The sequence below is a fragment of the Nelumbo lutea genome, chromosome 3 (assembly GCF_056320005.1).
Source record: "Nelumbo lutea isolate HS-2025 chromosome 3, American lotus-T2T, whole genome shotgun sequence".
Lineage (NCBI taxonomy): Eukaryota > Viridiplantae > Streptophyta > Magnoliopsida > Proteales > Nelumbonaceae > Nelumbo > Nelumbo lutea.
This window is the reverse complement of record NC_142686.1, coordinates 56,094,077-56,118,785: the sequence shown is the minus strand read 5'-3', so window position 1 is coordinate 56,118,785 and position 24,709 is coordinate 56,094,077. Positions and strand designations below refer to the sequence as shown.

At 40.2% G+C, this 24,709-nt stretch overlaps 1 protein-coding gene across 3 annotated transcripts in view; it reads right to left on the bottom strand.

Annotated features, from left to right (window-relative positions):
- Positions 1-1,019: 1,019 nt before the first annotated feature.
- The window catches only part of LOC148865099 (pre-mRNA-processing factor 39-1-like), a 58,923-nt gene continuing 35,233 nt past the window's right edge, over positions 1,020-24,709 (bottom strand). For 2 of the 3 annotated variants that reach the window (XM_088977421.1, XM_088977423.1), the window contains one exon: positions 1,020-1,436. In XM_088977421.1, coding sequence (XP_088833547.1) covers positions 1,329-1,436 — 108 coding nt within the window. In that variant the 3' untranslated portion in view covers positions 1,020-1,328. The remainder of the gene's footprint in view (positions 1,437-24,709) is intronic. The other variant, XM_088977422.1, reaches the window with a different exon arrangement.

Sequence of the window (24,709 nt, the reverse complement as noted above, 5' to 3'; positions counted from 1 at the left end):
CTCTTTCATTCTTTATAAATTATAAAATAAATGATACTAAAAATATATAATTATAATTGTAAATCGGTTTTTTTGGTTAACCGATTTATAAAATATGATAACCAAAACCAAAACCCGAAATACAAAAAAAGCCAAACAACAAAACCGAAACCGATCGAATAACCGATTAGACTGAACCAATTAAACCAAAACCAAAATTGTGGTTCGGTTTTTCGGTTTTGACCAAATTATGCTCACCCCTAATGACCACTTAGCCAACCTGACCCAACCCGAACCCGACTCTATAGTACATGTCATATATAAATATATGCTATATATAATATATAACATCCATATGCATGATATTTGTATAGCCCCCACCACATAGTATTATGTATTTCTTTTAAGATAATCACTTCACTTAATCCTTACCACCAAGACTAAAACCTTAATAACATTATTTTATGTTTTTTTTGAAAATTTTATTCATCTCCTCTATGTTATTTGCCACCCAAGAATAATCTATCATAAGCCATAACACATAATAAACTACAGTCATTTCTAACACTTGTTTTTCTTAATTTTGTACCAAAAGAACAAAAAAAAAACCTTTAACAAACAAATACTAATGAAACATAACATTGATATAGGTAGTGAAAGTTGAAGATCTAAAATCAAGAAATTCTCTGAGGTTTTAAGGGATGGGAAGAAGGTTGAGTTGGGCTCCAACCCAACCCGAAATAGACTTTAGGTTAGGTTGGGTTGGGTTAGGGTTGAAGGAATTTAGTTAGGGTTAAGATTAGGGTTAGGGTTGGGGTTTAGAACTTAGAATTGGGCTAGGATTGGCCTCAACCTGACCTAACCAGGGCCGACTTGCAGTATTGGTTCCCACTTCACAACCGCTATAAATAATCTGAATGAGAATTTCATATGCCCAGCCAAAACCCAAATTTTTCTTCTTTCACAAACGGGGCATATACACAAGTCTGATAACACAATGTGGATACATGATGGATTGATGGGGAATAAAACAGTGCTGCTGACATGAAAACATTCCCACGTGTATGATAAATCTGCTAATGTACAAACAACCTTAAATGCATTCAGGAAATAGAATTACAGACAACACATTAGACATCTAAAATACAATTCCATTACAATGCAATTCTCGGGTTAGTTGAAACACCAGTTCCTTTTTTCACACCTTTGCTACAATTAGGAATTAGCCAACCCAAATCCAAGTTCCAAAACCCAGGGTACACCTGAATGACCTCATTTTTTTTTCCTGATTTTTGTAAGAATCTAATTTACAGATGGTAGCAAAATTGGCAAGGATAAGCTCACACGCTTCAATAGTAACTTCCGTAGTAGGCCTGTTGGACTGGAGCCTGTTGCTGAGCTGGGGTAAAAGCTGCCGTCGTGGCTGGTTGGACATAGCTTTGCTGTGGGAAAGCCTGCTGGTAAAACATGCATATTATTATTTATTTGTTCTTTAGACTGTGTTTGGTGTCAGTGCAAATTTATTTGCACTAGCACAAATGCATGGGAGTGCAAATGTAAAAAATGCAAATTGTTGTCTAATTTTGTTTTGGATTTTACTTTGTCTGCTTCATGTCTTAATTTACTTTATTTGTACTGCAATCAAACAAAATAAGAAGTGTCATCCAAAAAAAAGTCCAGCCTGCAAAAAAGAACTTAGCTGGACACACAGAAATAATCTTCATACACCCAGCTAAGAACTAAGCAAACCTATGAGATTACTTCTCATTTCCTCCAAAGCAGAAAATTTGTTGTCAAAAATACAATTATTACTTTACTTCCATAGTGTCCAGATGATGGCAGTGGGGAAATTATTCCATAACAATTGCCGCTTCTAAAATGGAGGGGATGGAGTTCGTGCAGGCAGGTCAGTGGAGGAGATCTTTGAAGATAGAAGCAAAAAATCTCCTGTTCGAAGAGATGAGAATCAAGGGGATGGAAAGCCTGAGGGAAGCGAAAAAGGGTACAATATTGCTGGAAGGATTAGAAGTGATCGAGTGGCTAAGAAAGTTCATAGCTGGAGCCTGTTCAAAAGGTAAGCAGATAAACTGGCAGGATTTTAGTACACTAGAAGGGAGAAGATATGTTGTAGAATGTAAGAGGAATAGAAAGGGGTTCTTCAGAGCTTTGACTGAATTTTTTGGGAAGGGACAGAGGCAACTGGTGTGTCTACCTGCAGGAAAACAGAACCAAGGCTGGGGGGAAGTAGACTGGTTGCTCAAATAGTTCTTAGTTCAAAGAGTAGCAAATGAGAAAAAAGCCTCCATAAGGGAGGAGAAGGCTTATCTCAGTAACAGCAGGGTACAACAAGGGCCAGTGGTCATGGCAAAAACAAAAGGCCATTGCAGAATGGTGGGAGGTCTAGAGAGAGAGGAGTGGGATAGTAAGTTTGTGATACAAGCCAAGGAAAAGGTTAATGATTGGAGGAGGGTAGCTGACTTACTGGCAACCAGGTTGAAGTTGAAGAGTGTCTTCATAGTAACCCCCTTCGATAACTGTAAAGCCATCCTAGATCCATTAGAGAATGATTTGGAAATATTAGCTATCAATGTTCAGGCTGAGTTCGGATCATTCACAGTCTTCAAATGGAATCCAACATCCAACTCCAAGGATTTTTTTGTTGAAGATGGTGTGGTGGTGCGTGTAATAGGCTTGCCATTCCATCTATGGAAACAAGAAATAGCAGAGTCTATAGCTGTGTTGTGTGGAGGAATCTTGAAAGGTGCTTTCTGGGGCGATCTCTATTCAGTAGCAATCCTGCTAAGTGGTGTGAAGCTAGAAGAAATTCCACGAAAGGTAAAGGTACAAACAGAGGGGAGCTTTGTCTCTGTGGTTAGCTTCCTCCATTGAAGCAGGGCTGTGGAAGGAGGCTCGGTTGGTAGGAGGGGAGGAGGAAGAAGAAGCACTACGTGGACTAGTGAGATTGGGTAATTCAAATGGGAAGGGATGTTTCACTAAAAAGGGCCAACATATTCTGGGAAGCCAAAAAGCTTTGGGGCAGTTGGAAGGTCAAACCTGGAGAAAGCAAGAAGAGGGTATGACAAATGGCAGATCCTTTGCGCAGGTGGTGTCAGGGGAAAAAGACAAAAAGCTTCTACTGTTGAAAGGGAGAAGGCTGAACCAGCAATCTCATACAGGGAAGGCTGCTGGTTCGACCATTAAAACAGGGGGGCGTGACTCTTTAAGTGGTCACGTGGGACGAAAAGAAGGGCCCAATCGAGTGGATCCCTTTTATGGTGGGCCGGAGAAGGCTTTTCAAATAAAGGACTTAAAGTTGGGCTCCTATAGTCTTGAGCCCAAGGCCCATTATAAGACAGATGGGTCGAGGGACTTGTTAAGTAAGCACGTGACTGAGAGGAGGGATGAGTTGATAGACGAGATAAAAAGTCTATCTTCTTCAACCTCGAACCCTTCTTCTTGACTGAACAGTTCAGGCGCAAAAAAAGTCTCAAGACTCGCAGTCTCGAGGCTCTCTACAGTGGGTCCCATCCAACCTGGCGAACCGTCTCTCACCAGATAGGCACAACCCGAGATACATGAAGCCTAGTGATGAGAACAGAACATGGCTTGAAGATTGGTTGAGTGAACAAAACAGTAACGACGATACTGATAGAGACGAAACGCCAAGTCTGGGAAGTTTGTCTCCAAAAAGCAACAATGATCTTCTTGAAACAGAAAGTTTTCATACAAAGTTGTTCTTAGAGGAAGAGACTGAAGAGGCAAGTGGTGGGAAGACTAGGAATGGTGAAGAAATTGGTTCTAAAGCTGTGAAAACTCCTCCCTTCGTCGAGGGAGCTGACTCTGAGTCTAATGAATTACAGGATGTTGGTGGAGAGGGACAAGAATGGCCGTGAGGATGGATGCGGGTATTCTAGTGTCGGAAACACATAGAAAGGTTTTCCAAGTGGGTAGGTCGTCAGGAAGTGATTCTTTCACCATGTCTACTTCCCAACCTTGTCCAAAAAGGGGAAAGGCCTTAAAACCATGTGCCGCCTGTCAGCAAGTCATTTTCAGTGATTCTAGTCCTACCCCCGTTCTATCAGGTATGGGTGTCAATTCTGTTTTAGGTACTGACTTGTTTTCTATGCCTGTAACAGATATCCCAGCTTCCCATCCAGGAGTTTCTGATGCAAGAGAGAGGGTGATAGTGGAAGGAGGAGGGAGGGTGTTGGAAGGACGTAGTAAGGGGGAGGCGGATAGAATTTGGGAGTTGATCTGTACAATGATGGAGGAACAAAATAAAAAGGAAGGACTCGTAGAAAGATTGTAGCAAAAATAAGTGTGAGAAGGGTAAAATTTTTTCTCAAACATTGGCTGGAAAGGATGGAGAAATTGGGAAGGGGGGGAAAAGAGGAACAAATAAGAAAAAAAGATATGAAGTGGAAAGGCTAATCTCAGACATTGAGGGGGATTTAGAATTCAGTGGTAGAGGGGATAGGAGGAAGGGCCTAAAATGACGAGAATATGGCATCTTATTGGGTCCTTTGCTATTTTGTATCGATGAAAATTATTAGCTGGAATGTAAGAGGGTTAGGGAGTGCAAGGAAGAGAAGGGAGATCAAAGACCTACTCCGAAGGGAAAAACGTGATATTGGGTTGTTACAAGAATCCAAACTGATGGAATTAGATGGGAGATGGGTGAGGAGTTTTTGGAGGTCTAGAGGTTTAGGTTGGAGCTCGTCTCTTTCTTGGGGAGCCTCGGGGGGGATTGTAACACTATGAAGGGAGGATGTGGTGGAAGAATTGATAGGCAGATTCTCAGTTTTCATTAAATGCAAGAATGTAGAAAATGGGTGTGTATGGGTCTTAACCAATGTTTAAGGCCCTAATTCCTATAGAGAGAGGAATGAGATGTGGGAGGAACTATATGCAATTAAGGGGCTATGGGATGGTCCTTGGTGCCTGGGCAGCGATTTTAACGTCATTAGATTCTCTGATGAAACCAGTAATCCCCAACAGGTAATCTCAACAAGCATGAGGAAATTTAATGGTTTTATTGAAAATTGTGAACTGAAGGAAATACCTCTACTACAAGCCAATTACACTTGGTCCAACCTTCAGGAAACCCCTTTGTGCTCGAAGTTGGATAGATTCTTTTTTAACCTTCCCTGGGAGAATAGTTTGGAAAACTTGGTTGCTAGGGCATTACCCAGGGTCACCTCCGATCACAGTCCTATCCAAATAGGAACCGAGTCTTTTCCTATAGGACCCAAACCTTTTAGATTCGAAAATATGTGGCTTACCCATCCAGATTTTGTGAAAAAAGTGAAGGAGTGGTGGGGTGAGGAGGAGAGGGGGGTAAGATGGAAGGGGATCAAGTTCCACAAGAAATTAAAAAGGTTGAGCAGCAAAAATTGGGCATAATCTCTCGAATAGAGAATTTGGATGTAAAGGAATCTCACAATGGGCTGATCGAGGAGGACAAAGTGTTAAGGAGACAATTAAAAAAGGAGTTGGAGGAAGTGTTATTGAGGGATGAAATCAGTTGGAGACAAAAATCTAGACACAAGTGGATTAAGGAAGGCGATGGGAACACTAGATTCTTCCATGATTTGGCCAATGAGAGACGAAGAAAGAATTTTGTGACCAAGTTAGAGATAGGAGAGAAGGTGATTACCAACCAGGATGACATAGCTAGAAAATTTGTGGACCACTTCAAATCGATTTATAGAAGGCCTTTGAGTGAGAGAACAATTATGGAAAGGGTGGATTGGCCAAGGATTGAAGGAGTGGCAAGGTGGCTGGAAAGGGATTTCGAGGAAGAAGAGATTAAGAAAGTTATCTTTCTAATGGATAGATCCAAGGCTCCGGGTCCAGATGGCTTTACAATGGGTTTTTATCAAAACTGTTGGGAGGTGTTGAAAGAGGATCTAGCTGAAGCCTTTAAGGAATTTGCAGACAATCACACTATAAGCCTTGGAATTAATGCCAGCTTTTTGGCCTTGATACCTAAGAAGAATGATGCCCACCACCCAAAAGATTATAGGCCTATTAGTCTGGTGACAAGAATCTATAAAATTCTTGCTAAAGTGCTCTCATTGATAATCAAAACAGTCCTCCCTACCATCATTAGTGAAACTCAGGGGGCTTTCATTCAAGGGCGACAAATAACAGATCAGATCTTAATTGCGAATGAGTGTGTGGAGGAAATGAAAAGGTCTAGTAGGAAAGGATTCATTTGTAAATTGGACCTTGAAAAGGCCTATGATTTGGTGGACTAGGAGTTTCTATTAGAGGTTATGCGGAATGGTGGTTTTGGGGACAAGTGGTGTAGTTGGATCTTTGGGTGTATCAGTACTTGTCACCACTCTATTTTGGTAAATGGTACGGTGAGGGATTTTTTTCCAGCTTGCAGGGGTGTCAGGCAAGGGGATCCACTTTCACCATTCCTTTTTACCTTAGTAGCTGATGTGATTAATAGGATCATTACTAAGGCTGACAGCGAAGATGCCATCAGGGGTTGGAGAATAGGGAGACACCAAGTCCCCGTCACCAACCTTCAGTTTGCAGACGACCTAATGATTTTTTGTGAAGGAGGTCTTAGTGAAAAGGTAGCAAACCTAAAGGAGCTAATAAAAGGATTTGAAAGTGTCTCTAATTTGAGAATAAATTTGGAAAAGAGTTGCCTAGCAGGTATAAATTTAGAGGTAGGGGAGGTCGAGGCTATTGCAGAGTGTCTTGAGTGTTCCACCTCTGCTTGGCCTATGTCATATTTAGAGCTTTCTTTAGGGGCAAATCCTAGGGAGAGTAGATTTTGGACCCAAGTGTTAGAAAAATTTGAGAAGAGATTAGTCTCTTAGAAGATGAACTATATCTCTTTAGGGGGAAGAATTACCCTAATAAGAGCTACCTTGGTTAACTTACCTACCTATTATTTGTCTGTCTTTAGGATACTAGTTAGGGAAGCTAGGAAACTGGAGAAGTTGATGAGAGACTTCTTATGGGAGCCGGGACAAGAGAAAAATGATCACTTGGTTAATTGGGAAATTGTGTGCAGAAGTAAAGAAGAAGGGGGGTTTGGGAATTGGGAGGGTAATTAGAAAGAATCAAGCTCTGTTAGGGAAATTGTTGTGGAGATGGCCTTTGGAAAGAGGGAGATTGTGGCATGAGGTCGTGGGAAGCATTCATGGGAGGTCAGAGAACGGATGGGATGCTGGTGTATCGAGGCAAGCTAACCTAGCAACACCTTGGAAGGCTATTCACAACACCCTTCCTCAATTCCTCAATTTTATCAAGTATGAAGTTTGTTCTGGCAACTCTATCTTTTTTTTGGAGGAAATTTGGGTTGGAGACTCACCGTTAAAGGATTTGTTCCCCTCGCTTTTTTCTATTTCTTTGTACAAAAAAGAGGTGGTCCCAAAATTTGTCTCACCCTTGGGAACACCCTTAGATCCTACTTGGGATTTTGGTTTTCGTAGAAGACTTACGGATGCTAAAATTGAGTCTCTTTCTTTTTTGCTTGGGTGTCTTAATCAGGTTTGTTTGGATCCCTCCAAGCCAGATAAAACGGTTTGGACTCCTAAACCCAATGAAACTTTCACTTGTGCTTCTTTTTTCAAGTCCATCTCTCACCCCCCAAAAATTATGGCTTTTTGTTGGGAAGTTTGCCATGGGAAAGTAAACACTTTAGACAACCTACAAAAGAGAAGACCTTTTCTCTGTATTTCTCCTAATTGGTGTATCCTCTGTAGAGCTCACGGTGAGGATTGTTACCATCTATTAGTATCTTGTCCCTTTTCTGCAAACCTTTGGGCTTGGCTACTTTCGTTGTTTGGGGGTAGTTGGAGTCTACCAACAAAAGTTTACATGCTCTTCAACCATTCTACCTTTTATTGGCCTACAAAAATAGGGAGAATTATGTGGAAATGTGCTCGTGCTACCTTGACTTGGACTCTTTGGGAAGAAAGGAATCTCAGAATTTTTCAAGATAAGGAAAGGAACCAAGATTTGAAAGACTGTTTTTTCTAGGCAATACATTGGCTGAAGACCTTGGAAATCTTTCGTCAATTCTCCTTCAATGACATTTGGAGAAATTGGTTAGCAGTAGCAAGGTGCTCATCTTTAAAGGCCAAATCAATTACAAGCTGGTCTCCTCCACCCGAAGGCTCAATTAAGTTGAACTTTGATGGAAGCAGCATGGGTAATCAGGATTATCCGGAATGGGGGGTGCTTTGAGAAATGAGAAGGGAGAGATTTTGCTGCTCTACTCAGGTCCTTTGGGAATTGGGAATTCCATCAGGGCAGAACTTTTAGCTGTTGTACAAGGGGTCCAATTTGCAAACCAGTTGGGGGTACAACAACTAATAACCGAGGAGGATTCCAAAGTGGTGGTGGATTGGTTGAAAATTTCTGAAGAGGCTATGCGGCAATATAAGAATGAAATGAAGAAATTTAGTTGGTTGACAAGGAATATGTTGGTCATTGTACAATGGGTGGGGAGATCAGCAAATACCTTGTCAGATGTGTTAGCTAAGCAAGGGATAGGGAAGAATTATTTTGGGCTCAGTTGTGATTCTTGTTTTTCTTTCCTAGTTTGCTTGTAAGTTTCAAGGAGGGGCTGCAGCTTGCGCCTCTCACTGGGATGATGTATGAATTCACTCTAATTTGCTTCTGAATCAATAAACTTACTATTATTCATAAAAAAAATCAAACAAAATAAGCTAAAATTTGAAGCAAAAATAGGTCAGAATTTACAGTAATGGTTTTGCATCAGTGCAATTTTATTTGCATTGCAACCAAACACATCAATAAATACACAAACATACATGAAAACACTTGTAGAAATGTACAAACACAGACCAAAAAATGCCCTTCCAAATGACTCAATTAGAGTATGCATCTAGCGCTGCAACCACGGTCACACACGAACTTTCACCAAAGTAAGCTATTGAAGATTCAAGGTTTTAATTTCAAAAAATAAACTAGTAATAGAAAAGGGTTTTCATGGGACTCAAAGCCTCACACATGCTTCGCCAATAATGGATATGTGCTGGAAATATGGAGCCTCTTGGGGCAGGGTTGTGACATGGAAAATTTCTCATAGTCTAATCTTACCAGGGAACATGTGGATGTTTTGGACTCCCTAAACCATGCCTATGTAGGCAATATATGGGCAATAGGAAAACCACAAGCATAGAGAATGTTGTCATGCTATATGATTTTTCTTTTTTTTGAAGACAAGTATTGTATTGCTAAAGAGGGGAAAAATCCTAGTGAATACAACTCCAAGAAAAAGGGCAGAGAGTGTAAACCAGTGTTTTCGAACCGTCATTGACCCAAATGGACTGACTGTTCGGCCTAGAAACTATCCAAGCAACCGGTTCCGTTTCACCCTTAACCCATTCCTAGGGCCAAAATCGTTAACATGGTCTGAGAACCACTAAATCGAGCAGTCAAACCGTTGACCCATTCAACCCAGACAGCAGAGAGCAATGTTACCTGTCGTTGACCCGGACGGTCAAACCATTTGAACCATCAACCAGATAGAATTCCGGGTTCAGTTCACTCAAGAACCGTCAGACGGTCAAAAACCATTGACTTGGTCAAGAACCATTCGACCCAGCCAGTTCAACTGTTGACCCGGTGACCAGGTCACAGGTTGCATACTCAATGCATGCAAACTTTCGGAGGCGATAACTTTGCACTCCGATGTCCATTTTTTTTACTTTGGGTAACTTTTTGATATCTATGTCCCAAATTGCATTTTTTGCAAAAAAAAAAAAAAACCCTTTTTTGACCTCAATTGCAATTTTTAATATTTTTATAAATAATAAAAAAATGAATTTAAAAACATAAATTAAATATAAAATAATACATATATAACATATCTAAAACATATTTATACATTATCTATTGTTAAAATATGTATTTGTACACACACACACACACACACACACACACATATATATATACATGTCCTGACACGGCATGGTTTGAACTGTTCAACCCGGTTAGTCAAACTGGTGACCCACAAACCGGAGGCAAAAATGGTTCGCCCTCCAGCTCGGTTTTTAAAACATTTGCAGAGAGACTGAAGAGAAAACAAGATTGTAGAGAGAGAGAGATCAGATCTCAGTTCTCGGATCTGAGATCTGTATTTTTGTTGTCGCTGTCGCCATCACCATTGTCATCGCTGGTGTTCTTTCTTTCTTTCTCAGCTGACAACCACATACTCATAGTCTCTCTTTCTCATAAAAGACTTTGAGTAACAAACAATATTTGCCCTCATAATTCAAACCGCCTGAACCATTCGACCCAGAAACCGGTGGCCACAGCAGTTCCGTTTCCAGGTCGGTTTTTTAAAACCTTGGTGTAAACTATTCACATCATTTACAAAAACGATACGACAACAAGAGATCAGCCGAAAATGAGAATGCCAATGATTTGGTTCCAATGGTTACATAATTGATGAAAAGAAGATCCCAAATTCCTCTTCAGAGTGATCCATTAATAGTCTTTCAATTACCAACCACAGCTTCCACTAGAGATGCTGAGCCTTTGAAAATACAATTGTTCCTCTCCCACCCAGAAAATGAAAAGAGCAAAAGATGGCCCTAGTTGCTGAAATCCTCTTCAGGCCAGACGGAAAACGGAGTAGAGATGTTGAGTATGGGCAGTGGAGTAGATGGTTGACTGATTCCCAACCAGTCTCACATGAAGAGTATCACAATCACCATGCCACTAATCATAAGATTGTCTATAGTTTGGATCTTGTTTAAGATCACAGCCTATGAAAAAGTACAACTTTAGAAAGCACCCCTAACTTCCAAATCCACTTCCAAGGGTCATCATCTGAACCTTGAGCTTCCAACAAGAGGGAGTAGGATTTAATAGAGAAAGACCCACCATTACTCCCTCTCCAGATTTTGCAATCGGGTACACCGGGGGGGAGGGGGGGATGGAATAGATTCTTACCAATAAAGAACATAGTTCCTCCGCTTCCCAGGCCTGAATATTTGACATCAGGCTAGGAGTCGACACCACATGATCTTCAATGATTCCATAACAGCTCCACACTGAGACTTCTTTTTTTATTTTATCAATACACACCGAAATTTTTTTGTCTCTTGCCAACTCAAAAATGTGAAGGCCACACCAAATATCCTTCCAGAAGCAGATTCTCTCACCGCTTCCCACTTTTAAAGAAATCCACTGTGAGGAGTCCAATTGCTTCATGATGTCCTTCCAACAGCTAGACACATAAGATTGTAAAATGGAATTTGTAATCCAATCCAACACATCCACCCAATACTTACTTGAATTAAGCTTATCAATAAAGTTTTGTCTCTAAACACCAAACCACCAAATAAACTATCCTAAGAGGGCAATATTCATAGATTTAAATGAGTGCAAACCAATTCCCAATTTCAATTTGGGAAGACAGACCTGATCCCAAGCCACCATATGACGCTCTTTTGGTCCTCTACCCCTTCTCATAAGAAATCACGCCTTAGTTTCTCAAGCTGATGGATGATCTCCAATGGATGGTGAAAAACAAAGAGAATATATTCATAAATTTTATAGGAAAATAGAGCACTCTGTATCAAACTTACCTTTCCACGTTTTGATAACAAAACACTTTTCCATTCAGCCATCTCCTTACTCGTACATTCGATAACATGAGCACCAATCTCTTTGGACCTATAATTAGTACCCAGTGGCAGCCCCAAGTACTTTGTTGGGAGTGAGTCTACTCTGCATCCCACTGACATCGCCATGCTATATATACCAATACATGATATATTACTTTACAAAAAAATTAAAAAAAAAAAAAGCAATACATTATATGATCAGTACTGACCTTCAAAACAGTTAGCTTATTACATCCCCTCAGCCTGTGATAGGTTACTGCCTGCCTAAGGGTTCCTTCGAGAGGAACTGACCTCCAGAGAGAGAGAGCTCTGTATTCTTATTCTCGATTGATAGAAGGCACAACTTATTCTCGATGGATGGGCTTGGGGCTTAGAGCTGCTCTGGTACTGGGCGGGGGTTCCTCTTCTGTGTATACACCATCGTGATTGGTGGTCGTGGTCCATTGGTATAGCGGACTGGGCTTGGGCCAGCCTCTGGGTTCCCAAATGGTAGTCTGTTGTAGGTAGTCCCTCCCACTCAACTAGAGCCTCCTGGATGACCTGCTTCCCTTTCTTAACCTACCTGAAGTCCGTAATGGTCTTGGGTTCAGTAACTAGGCCTCCGTCATCAGTGAATGTGGGCAATGTTGGGCTGATGATGGCCTGGGGGCTGGTGCACTTCTTGAGCAACATGGAAGACTGGGTGAATGCAGGAGGGGTGAAGCTCCAACTTATAGGCAACAGGATCAATTTCCTCCAGGATCTTGAAAGGACCAAAGTAACGGGGTCCAAATTTCAGCCAAGCCCTCTTTGTGATTCAGATTGACGGTAGGGTTGCAACTTCAGGTAAACATATTCCCCGACCTGATACTCTACCTCAAGATGCTTCTTATCATAGTAGAACTTCATCCTTTGTTGGGCCCGGTTCAGGTTGAACTTAAGCTCCTGTAGCATCTCATCTCTATTGATTAATTGCGTCTCCACCACGGCCACATTAGTGGACCCTAATTCATATGGCAAGATGGCAGGAGGATCCCTTCCATACACGGCCTTCAAGGGGGTCATGCTTGTTGCCCCTTGATATGTAGAGTTGTACCAGTACTCAGCCCAAGGTGGCTAGGTCTATTGTCATGGCCTGTCCCCTGTAAAACACCTCAAATATGTCTCCAAGCACCTATTTACCACCTCTGTTTGGCCGTCGGACTGTGAATGAAGGCTGGTGGACCGATATAGCTTAGTCCCCTGAAGTCGGAAATGCTCCCTCCAAAACTGGCTAAGGAAGGCTGGATCCCGATCCGAGACAATCGACTTCGGAGTTCCATGTAACTTGGCAACATCTCTAATAAAAATTTCAGCAACCATTGCAAAGTGTAAGGGTGCGGCAGTGCTGAGAAGTGTGCATACTTGCTCAGGCGATCAATGACCACCATTATAACTAAATACCGGTTGGACTTGGGCAACCCCATAATGAAGTCCATTGAGATCTCCTTCCATACCTAGGCGGGTATTTTGAGAGGCTGCATCAATCCGAGAGGTGCCTGGGAATCATAATTCTGCTGCTGACAAATAGTACAAGCAACCACATATTGTTGGACCCTTCTTCTCATACCAGCCCAATAGTAGTGTGAAGACAACCATTTATAAGTTCACAAAACACCAAAGTACCCCCCTTGAGGTGAATCATGAAATAGTCATAAGAGAGCAGGATGTGTGGTGAGGAGGAAGGTAGCACGTACTGAGCCTTGTATAGGAGATCTAGGCCCATCATGCTGTATCCTGGCACTGTGGTGGGATCTTGCTGATAACAGACCCATATCTGGGCCAATTCTGGTGCCTTACGAGCCTCCAACCTGATTGCTTCAAACAAAGGGGTAAGTGGGTTGGGAGCCCGTCAACTGATGAAACTCAATTACCATAGAGAGGGCATCTGCTGCCTTGTTGGTGGGCCCAGGTTTGTATTCAATAGAGTAGTCGTACCCACAATTTTTGCTGATCTTCTGTGTGGACCCGTTGCTCCCACAAGAACTTGACACTTCTTGTCTTGTTGGTGGGCCCAGGTTTGTATTCAATAGAGTAGTCGTACCCACGATTTTTGCTGATCTTCTGTGTGGACCCGTTGCTCCAATAAGAACTTGACACTTCTTGTCTATTCGAATGGTGAAATTCCGGCCCAATAAATAGGCCCGCCATTTCTGGACGACCAAAACAACCATGAGTTCCTTTACATAAGTAGAATAACTTTGGGCCTGGGCTGTCAAGGCCTTACTGTAGTAGGCCAAGGGTTTTCCTTTTTGCATCAAAACTGTGCCTAAGCCCATACCCGAGGCATCGCATTCTAACACAAAGGTCTCATTGAAATCTGGTAGCATCAGAACGGGCGGTGTGGATACGGCCCTCTTCAGGTTTTCAAAGGTTTGCTGGGCTTCGGGTCCCCAGATAAAGGAGTCCCACTTCAACAACTGAGTTAATGGTGTTGTAATCGACCCGTATCCAGGAATAAAACGCCTGTAGCAGCCTGCGAGGCCAAGGAACCCTTTGAGAGCCTTCACTGTAATGGGGGTGGGCCAAGCCTGAATGCAAGAGATCTTCTCTGGGTCGGCCATAACCTGCCTTGCTGTGACTATATGGCCCAAACACTAAGACAATTTGGCATAGAACCCATTTTCTCGCAATACCTCCAAAGTTCTTTCAAGATGCTGCAAGTGTGTGGGCCAATCACGGCTCAAAACCAGAATAGCATCAAAGAACACCAATATGAAACGCCTCAGGAAAGGCCTAAATATGTCATTCATAATGGACTAAAAAGTAGAAGGTGCATTGGTTAGCCCAAACGCATAACTCGGAATACATAATGGCCATCGTGGGTACGAAAAGCCGTCTTAGGTATGTCTTCCGGGTGGACCCTTATCTGGTGGTACCCTGACCGCAAGTCCATTTTGGAGAAGAATTGGGCTCCTCCCGATTCATCTAGAAGCTCTTTACTATAGGAATCAGAAACCGATCCTTAATGGTAATTTTATTTAGGGCCCTATAGTCCACACAAAATCTCTAGGATCCATCTTTCTTTTTTACCAATAGCATGGGAGAAGAAAACGGGCTGATGCTCGTCTAAATGTGTTTCTTCTCCATCAGCTCCTTACAATTTTTTCTATTTCTGTCTTCTGGTAATAGGGGTAACGGTAGGGGCGCACATTAGTGGGTGTTGCCCCTGGCAGTAAGGGTACATGGTGGTCTTGTGCTCGGGCGGGGGGTAGATGATCAAGTTCCCCAAACACATCCACATAATGGTTCAAAAGGTCTGGCAAATTGGCCAAATCTTGATTACTGAGTTACTGATTTGGGTCTAGGCTGAGAGTTGGGCTTAGGGATTCATGACCTATATGCATGAATACAGGACACCCTTTCCCGTGGCTTAACTTTAAGAGGGTTCGGGCATCACCCGATTTAAGGGTCGGGGGTCCCAGGCCTTGTAGACGGTAGGGAGTTCCCCGTAACTCAAAATCCATGGTCATCTGAGCCCAGTTATGCCTTACTAGGCCTAATTGGCACAACCGTCGAACCCCTAGCACAAAATCTGCCCCACTAAATTCTAGGGGGTGGAGGTCCACTGTAAATTTATGGCCCTAAATGAACAACTTCTCATTTCTATAGATACCATCACATACTATTTTGTTTCCATCCGCAACATGAACGGGAAAGGAAGGATAATAGTTGACAGCAATACCTAGTTGTTGGGCCAAAATCTGAGCCACAAAGTTGAGGGTGTTGCCATTGTCTATCAAAACAGTCACCGGATGCCCCCAATGCTGTCCTGTAACCTTCATAAACCATGTAGATGCCAAACCATTTAATGCATTGAGAGAGATCTTCGGTTCTATTTCAAGGATCACGGGCTCATCTTCACCAGGGGCAAGAACCTCCATTTCTCCTTTGGAATCTTGTGTTTGCAAGAGGAACACTTGTTGGGCTTTGTACTTATGGCCTGGGCCAAATTTCTAATCACAATTATAACACAAACCCTTCTCTCGCTAGGCCTGCATTTCAGCCCAGGACGGGCATCGGAAAGGTATTTTGGGCCGTTGGGAGGTGGCCGTGTCTGGCTCGATATTGGGCCGAGGCAAAAGCCCATTTGACTTGGGGGGCAGAGGCTTAAGAATTAGTCCAATGGTCCGATTTACTCACCTAGACTAGTCCAGGCGTTCTTCCTGAAGACGGGCTAGCCCAACAACTACCAATAAGGTCGAAGGTCTCCATGCTTTAACTTCCACCCTGGTACTCTCGAGCCGTCCTTGTCTGTTTCAGCTTCGAAAGAACCTCATTCCAGTCGTCGTAGGCTATCAACACGAAGCGTACACAAAGAGCATCAGTGAAGTCTTGCCACGAGATTTGTGGGCGGGCTCTCCAAAACCACTGGAACCAGAGGATGGCGTTGCCATCGAGATGGAATAAGGCAATAGTCACCCGCTAATGACCAAGGGTCTCATGATACTCAAAGTACTGTTCCACCTTGGAAATCCACAAAATAGGGTCTCCTCCAGAAAACGTCAGAAAGTTGGGCTTAGCATATCTTCCCCCATAGGTTCCTGGACGTCTTCCTCCACTGCTATTGGACTCCTCCAGTTCATTATCCCATCTCGCCGCCACCGACTTCTCCCGTTGCTGGGAAGCTACTACATACAACACCTCCTTCAACTCCTTCAATTCCGCCATCACATGGTGCATGTTGACTTCCAAGCGATCCATCCAATCGTCTATAGAGGTTGATCGTGTGTTAGGCATGGTGAAACGAAGAGGCTCTGATTAGTGGTCGTGGTCCATTGGCATAACGGGCTGGGCTTGGGCCAGCCTCTGGGTTCTCACCAGCCTGCCTCAGACCTTTATTCAAAACTCCAATCCCCTTCACTCTAATCCATGAGTTTAAAAGGCTATGAGGTCTAGACCTTTTAGCCCTAATTATTTGGGGCTATAACCTCAATTAGGGAGGTAAATTTATCAGATTGGGATTGGATCTATCTATTTAAAATAGATCCTATTAATATTGAAAATAAAATTGAATCCTACCCATCAGAGTCTGATTTCACTAGATAACATTTTGATATTATATATATATCATTAATAAATTCAATTTAAATTTGCCAAAATACAATATTTTATGTTTTAAATGAACTAAATAACTTAGATATTATGTATTTTTTTTATAAATATAGATATTATGTATTATTGATAACATTCATAAAATAATTTTTATAAGAATTGATCCCACAACCCTTTAGTAGCTTTATATAGACATGCACATGCATGACAGTATCACATTGAGAATGCTAAGCCTACAACCAAGAGGTGATACAAGAGTTGCTTCCAATCCAACAGTAAACATGGTAGGTCAAAACTAATTTTTAGAGCAGGATGAACGTCAGGCTTTGCACCATCCTATGCATCATAGAATAGTCAATGTACTAATCTTACAACAAGGGCTCCTTATACAATGTGTTTATTGTTGCTACAAGTAGACATGAATAGTAAAATCCAATGCAATCCCCTTGTGTACGCTTTACATTATATCATTTTAGATTGTTCCCTAATATATTTGATATATGTCCACCCCTTTTCATGCAAGAGTACCAACCATGTCATTGGTTGATCTCGTTGTCCAGAGAATACAGACGACTGAGAAGAGTTTCCATTCTTCTTCTTCGTTAAGTCGTCCTTTGCTCTTGTATTTTTTTTTCTTACATTTGTTTAAGAAATATTGTTGAAAACAAAACAAGGGCTGCCCCTCAATGTTCTAAATTTTTTCCTGTATTTTTGCACTATTTATTTATTTTGGTACGAAAGAGAAGCTCTGTCCCCTTATATTTCTCCTTTTTTGAGCTGCATTCAACCTTTTTAGTGGCCTGAAATAGGGTCTCTGCCCGTTAAGCACAGTCCAAGTTGTCCTCTTGTTCATGCACCTTTATTTTTTTTTAAGAATTTTCTTTTGGGAATGAAACAGAGCCCCTTTATTTTTCTCTTCTTCTTGCTGCATTTCTTGTTATTAAACATTGAAATTAATATATTATGTAAATGATGTATTTATGATGGCATGTTTATGTTTTTATATGAAATTTATAGTTAATTACTCATTTGAATGGTTTTATAAGTATACAGGTATGTTGGTTAGTATAAAAAACTAATAAAGTAGCTTAAGGAGAAGTAGGGATCTTTAAATTTTATGCTTTCAGATTCCACCGCCTAGGTGCCCACCTAGTTGCCTAGGCACCTTGACAACTATGAAATTAGCCCAATGCAAAGATACCCGAGAAACCCCTTGCTTAGCCAAAGAATCTGACAAAGCATTAGATGATCTGCCGACCCATTGGGAATTGATTGTCATGCTATGTTTCATGGCCATTGTCCATGAGAATCTTGTACTCATTTCCCTTGCTAGGTTTCATAGTTCACTTATATTTTCTATAATACCATGAGCCTGACCTATTATACTTAGCCATTCAATGACAGTTGTTGAGTCATCTTCCACAAACAGATTTATGAAATTGAGAGATTGCACTAATCTCAGACCATGTAGTAAGACCATTAAATCTGACTTCACTAAGTTTCCATGGCTTATAGGACCCAAATAGATGGTCAAAACTGCTCCGTCTTGATTCCAAAGACTTCCCCATGCCTAATGGTCTTGTGTTACGCAAACTACAGCCGTCAAATTTCAGTCTCACCCAGTTGGAAGGTGGCGGAGACCAACAACATATTTTCGACATGCATGAGGTAGATGAACAATGGAGGGCCCGTTTAACGTGTCTTTCTGCACGATCTTTTGGCTGTTTACAAGCCGGGCAGGCCGATTTTCAGTCTATTCCCGTTTGGTTTGCAGAAGATCTAGTCGCCAGAAGCTGGAGCGCCGAAAAGACACAAGAAGCCCATTTGGGGCTGATTTTGGGAAAGGCACGGAAAGACATGTATCTGCCAAACTAGCTCCGGTCTGCTCAAATCTTCATGCAAAAGCTCAATGCGTCTTTTGACTGCCAAATGGCCCCGAAGTTACTTTTACCCAATTTGCCACTCACTATATTATTATGTTTCCCAACAAAGGTTCCTTTCTATGATCCACTTCCTTGAAAATTCTACTCTCTTTCTTCCCAAATCATCCAAAGTACAGTCGCCCTAGTGCATCTCCACATCATTTTACATCTTTTCTTCTTGGATTGTAAAAACTGTGTTCAAATACACCAACAAAATGACCAGCTGAAGCCAAAAAGACTTAGAAAAAAAGAAGAAGATTAGCAGGTGGAAAGTAGTTTCACCACTTGCCATGCTTAGGAGGCAGACATTAAGAGACTGGCTGTAGATATTAGGAATTTATCTTCTTCTGTAAGATATCACAAGTATTTATCTTCTGATGGTAAACCTTCCAAGAGAATGCCCAGATCTTGAGGAGTGGAATCCAACCAATTAACTTTAACCAGGGAAGTCCCTCGGAGGGAGACAGAAGGGAGTAAAGAATGAAAAAAAAAAAAAGAACATAAGAACTGCCAGATGGACAAAGTACTCAAGCTCTACTGTCAGATGTGGAGGATCCAGATAGAGCACTAATTAGACAAGTCCTGATGGAGCACTAATTAGACAATGACAGCTAATTTTGTTCTTAATCAAAGACAGATTGTAGATATTAGGAAATTTCTGCAAGTAAAATAAGCTTTATTAATCCTTAAAGTTGGCATTATAAGCATCGCTTAGAGAGGCATGGGGTGCTACCTTTTCCATCAATGTAGAAGTTCAAATTACAATTTAGCCCAATTTATTTCTACACACCCATTATTTAGCTAAAGTATCCCCCCCCCCCAATCATTAGCTACTCTTCTTACAAATTGTACTTTCAAGATTCATATTTCTAGAGAGCCATCTAAATTTTTTTCGTCTTATTCCTAAAACACCAAATTATGGACTCATGGTTCTTCAGCCACCCCACCACCAGTTTTAGATTCCCCTTCAATCATCACATTTACCATATTCATATCATTTGCAATATGCTAGTGTTTTAAAAGCACAAGGCGCAAAAAAAGGTGCAAGGGCACCCAAGGCGAGAGGCACAAGGCACAAAAATACAAAAAAAAGTCGTTAAAAAATCAAAAAGAAATGTCAAAAAATTCAACAAAATGCCAAAAAGTTAAAAAAATGCAAAAGCAAATATTAAACATGATATTAATAAGAAATATAAACTTAAATTTTTAAAATTAATGGTTTAAAAAACCTATTATCTAAAATTAAAATACATAAACATAACACATAAAGCATATTCAAATGAAAACTTAAAAATAAAATCAAACATATAAAACACTTCCAAGCATGTAAAGCCCACTCTTTTTTTCCTCAATTGCATTACTTCAAGTAGCTAATGTGATGTAAAACATATTACATTCTTGATTCTATGAGTCGCCTTTGTGCCATGCCCCTCAAGGCAAGCCCAAGCAAGTCCATGTTCGGGCTTTCCTCGAGAGGCATGGTCGAGGTTCCAAGGGCGGAGCACCCAGCCCAGCGGCTAGGTTCAAAAAAAAAGCAAAAAAAAATACAATTTTCAAAAGGCGCACGCCTGGGCCAAGGCGCATGCCTGGTGCACCTTTTAAAAGTGTTGCGCCTAGGACCTGGGCGAGGTGCCTACCCTAAAATGCACCTAACTTGTGCACCTAGGTGTGCCTTTTAAATCACTACAATATGCAATCCTTGTAATGCAGCAAGCAATTCAGCTCTAATAGAATTACCCACTCCTAATGGACTTGAGAACAAAGCAAATAATATGTCCTTTATCTCTCACCACCCCTCCTATACCAGAGGTTCATGGGTTGCCTTTGCTACTCCCATCAAAATTTAAACTTCAAGTATCCTTCAAGAGGAGCCATCTACATCGGTTTCACTCTCTCCTTTCTAGAAGCATTTCTTGCCATGAGCACCCAATTTCTCGATATATAATCAAAAGAGAATTGGGAAAATAAGTCCATAGTTCTAATCCAGTGTATCACTTTGGTCAATACACATTCTCTCACCGCTTCTTTTCTTCTCTCCTTCCCTAAGAATATTCTAGAATTCCTCTCTTCCCAAATGGTAGAGATCCATGCTGTTCTCACACATCTCCACATAAATCTTCCACTTTTATTAGGCCAAGCAGAAATATAAGGACAAAAAGTATCTTCACCTTCATTGGCAGATTCCACATGCACCCAAACAAAGAGAATAAGCAATTCCATCTATAGTAAAAGGATAGGAGATTAGTAAAAGATAACTCTCTCTCCATTGGATTCATAGAGAACACACCAATTTGGAGAAACCAGTTTGATCTTCCCATGAGCCAGTTCCCAATAAGGCTCCTACAGTCCTTCTTTGGGTGGAATAGATCTACACAAAGCCTCCTTAGAAGAAAAAAACAGGAGGGAGTGAAGAAAGGCACAGAAACTTAAACAAGGAGGCCCATGAAAAAAAGGCCCTTATGTTGGGGAGTCTAAATGCATTTATTTGGTTCAGAGGGGTCCAAACACACGTTATTGAGAATAAGTAAATATTAGGAAATCTTTCTTTGAAGTTAGTATCCTCCCTTCGTAAGTCCTCCCAAAAGCTGATCTGGAATATAACTCCAGCGGTGGTGTTTTGGTGTCTTTGGCAGTAGAGGAATGCTAGGGTCTTCAAAAACAAGTCTAGTTCTGCTGATGCTATTTATCAGAAAATTTTGGGAAAGATGTTTCCATGGTTGCATTGTATTAGGTTGTTTAAGGTGTAGGCTTTGAGTCCTTTTTGTACATGACAATCTTTTTGTAAAGCAGGGTAGGGGGTCAATGTTAGAGGGGACAGGTTTTTAGGGCCCCTGAGTACTGTACTTTCTGTTGATTCTGTTGATATTAATGTATTTATACTTTACCTTCTCTCCAAAAAAGGAATAATATGGGTCAAATATTGTTTCTAAGGGAAGGATATCCTTAGAGCCAAGGTTTAAAATGTCGATGTCGATGTAAATGTCGCTTACCAAAATATAGGACATATGTCGGAAATGGTGAGGGGAAATATTGTAAAAATTAGAGACATTGTGGAAATATTATGAAATATGTGGAAATATGCAATGATATTTTGTAAAATGATAAAAGAAGCATTAATACATATTTCTAGACTGTTATCTTATTCCCAATCATTATATAAAGCTAAGAAACTAAGATCAATAACAAATTAGTAAATGACGAGTACTGATTTATTATGCATTTTGATGTTTTTACAAGATTATCTGATATATTCTTTTCTTGTTTTTAGTTCTGATTTATTATAAATTCTAATATATTTATTTCACACTAATAAATAGAAATATATTTATTCTGATTTTTTAAATATTAAAGTTATAATACATTATGTTTCATTACAAATTTAATAAACTGATTCTCCTTTTTGTAGTATTAAGATTATGATTTAGTATAAAATATAATAAACATATTCTGATTTTTATATTAAATTTAGAATATGGTTTATTATAAAATTTAATAAACATTTTCTGATTTTAATAAATATTTTAAAAATACTAACTAGTTAATATGTTATTACTTCAAAAATATTTTATGTTTTATATTATAAAGTAATTAATTTATTCTTTTGTTTTTATTTTTTGTTAATTCTTTTTTGTAAATATTTTATTTGAAATATTAAATAGAAATTTTAATGGAATAATTTATATTAATATACTGTACTATATTAATATAACATACTAATATATTATATTATTAATGTACATTAGTCGAGGGGCTGCAGCTCGCACCTCTCCCTAGGATGTTGTATGAACTCACTCTAAATCTGCTTCTGAATTAATAAATTTATTATCATTCATCAAAATGTACATTAGTCGACATCATGTCGACATAATAGGAAAAACTGTCTTTTTTTTTTTTTGTTATTTGGACCAATTTGGTCGACATTTCCGAAATATAGGAAATATCGACCGAAATAATGTAAACTTTATACTACCATCCATTTTCATGTCGGTGAGCCTCAACATCAAAATATGTTGGGCAACATTAGCGAAATGTCGTGGCATTTGAAACCATGCTCAAAGCCTCCTTTGCTTCTCACATGTTTGGTGTCATCCCATAGATGCTTTTGATAATAGTTTGTCATAGTTTACTGACATCAATTAGGAATCTCCACAAACCTTTCCCTAACAATTAGGAGTTTCTTTTAATGATTTTCCCATGCCTAAGCACCCACCCTTTTTCAATCCACAATCTACCTCCCATTTGATAAGGTGGAAATTCCTTATTTCACCCGGCTCCTATAGGAAATCTCTCATCAACTTCACCAATCTCTTACCTATTAAAGCTGGAATTTTAAAGGAAGAGTGGAACTAAATACAAAGATTTGCAAGGTTGGACTTATATGATAAGCAATTACCACTTAGGCTAAAAGAAATATTCTAGAAAACACTATTTCAAAAGCGCAAGGCGCAAAAAAGGCGCAAGGGTCAATTTGCAATTGAGGCACAAGGCGAGGTGCTCGCCTTTTTAAGCAAGGCGTAAAAATTAAAAAAAAAGGCCAAATTTTTCAAAAAATGCAAAAAAATCAAAAAATTATTAAACATAATATTAATAAAAATATAAACTTTAATTTTAAAATAAATGTTTTAAGAAACCTATTATCTAACATTAAAATACATAAATATAACATGTAAAGAATATTCAAATGAGAATTTAAAAATCAAATCAAATATATAAAACATTTTCAAGCATATAAAACCCACACCCTCTTTTTTTCTCAATTGCATTACTTCAAGTAACTAATGTGATGTAAAACATATTACATTCCTGATTCTACGAGCCGCCTTTGTACCACGTCCCTCGAGGTTGAAAGGGTTGTGCCTACGACCTAGGCAAGGCGCCTATCCTGAAATGCACCTCGCCTGTGTGCCTAAGGCACGACAAATCACTAATAAAACAGTTGCTAGGCAAGCATTTCTGTATGAAGCGAAGTATTGGGGAGTCAAGACATGCCCAAAAAATGAACGTTGTAGAAATGTGAACATTGAGATGCATGAATGGAATAACTAGAAAGGACAGGGTTAGCAACAAAGTCATTTCAAGGAACCTAGGAGTGGACTAAGATGGTTTGGTGATGTACAAAGAAGACCATATACAATGTTTATAAGAAGTTATCTATTGTAAGTTGAGGGAGCAAAAAGAGCAAGTGACAGACTAAAAAGGACATGAGTTGAAGTAATAAGAGTGATTCTCCAAGGGTGGGCTTAATGAGAGTGTTTCTCTCCCAAGATAATGTAATTCTTTCTCCAAGAGACGAGCCTTTTTTGATCCCCATTAAGAAGAGGTTCAGTGGTTCAATGGCCACAAAGAGGTTGAGTAACCATGAACTTTGGCAAATCTCATTTCCTCATCCCTATCAAATTTGATCCCCACTAATAAGCCTTTTTCCTAGGTTCACTCTCATCCTTGCAGAAGATTATGATACCATCTATGAATTGTAAGCAGCAGACCACACTCTCACCACACCCCACCTTGAATCCTCTAATAATACTCCTTGAAACAACACTAGAGATCTAGCAGCTAAGGACATCTATTGCTAGGGTGGATAAAAAGGGAGATAGGGGGTGGTTCATCCTGCCATAGGCCACTTCTAGCTGAGAGAAATCCTTTGCCTTACATTCACTAATATGGAAAAATGGTATGAGATCAGGCACCTTAGCCATGATTTTGTGAAGTTCTGCCACTAAACTGATAGGCCTAAAGTCCAATAGGTGGGAATCTGCAACTTTTTTTGGGTATGATGGCAACAAAGGTAGCCTGCATATCTCATGTTGGGGTGGTGGCAAATGCTACATCCACCTCCTTGCTTAACATTTTCCTATTACATTTGGAACTTAGATAAATATTTTTGAATGCACTTTATTGCTTATAAATTAAAATCAGAGCTTTTGAGTTTTTTTAACACCTTACGTCCTAAGCCTCACCTAACAAGTCCAGCAGCCCTGTCTTGGCCTTTAGCCTATTAAAACCTTGCTAAAAAAAGAAAAAGTAAAACATGCAAGCAAACATGTTGAAAACTTATGATTTTGTTGCTGGGTGTTGCATAATAATCCTTGGTTGACTACATTC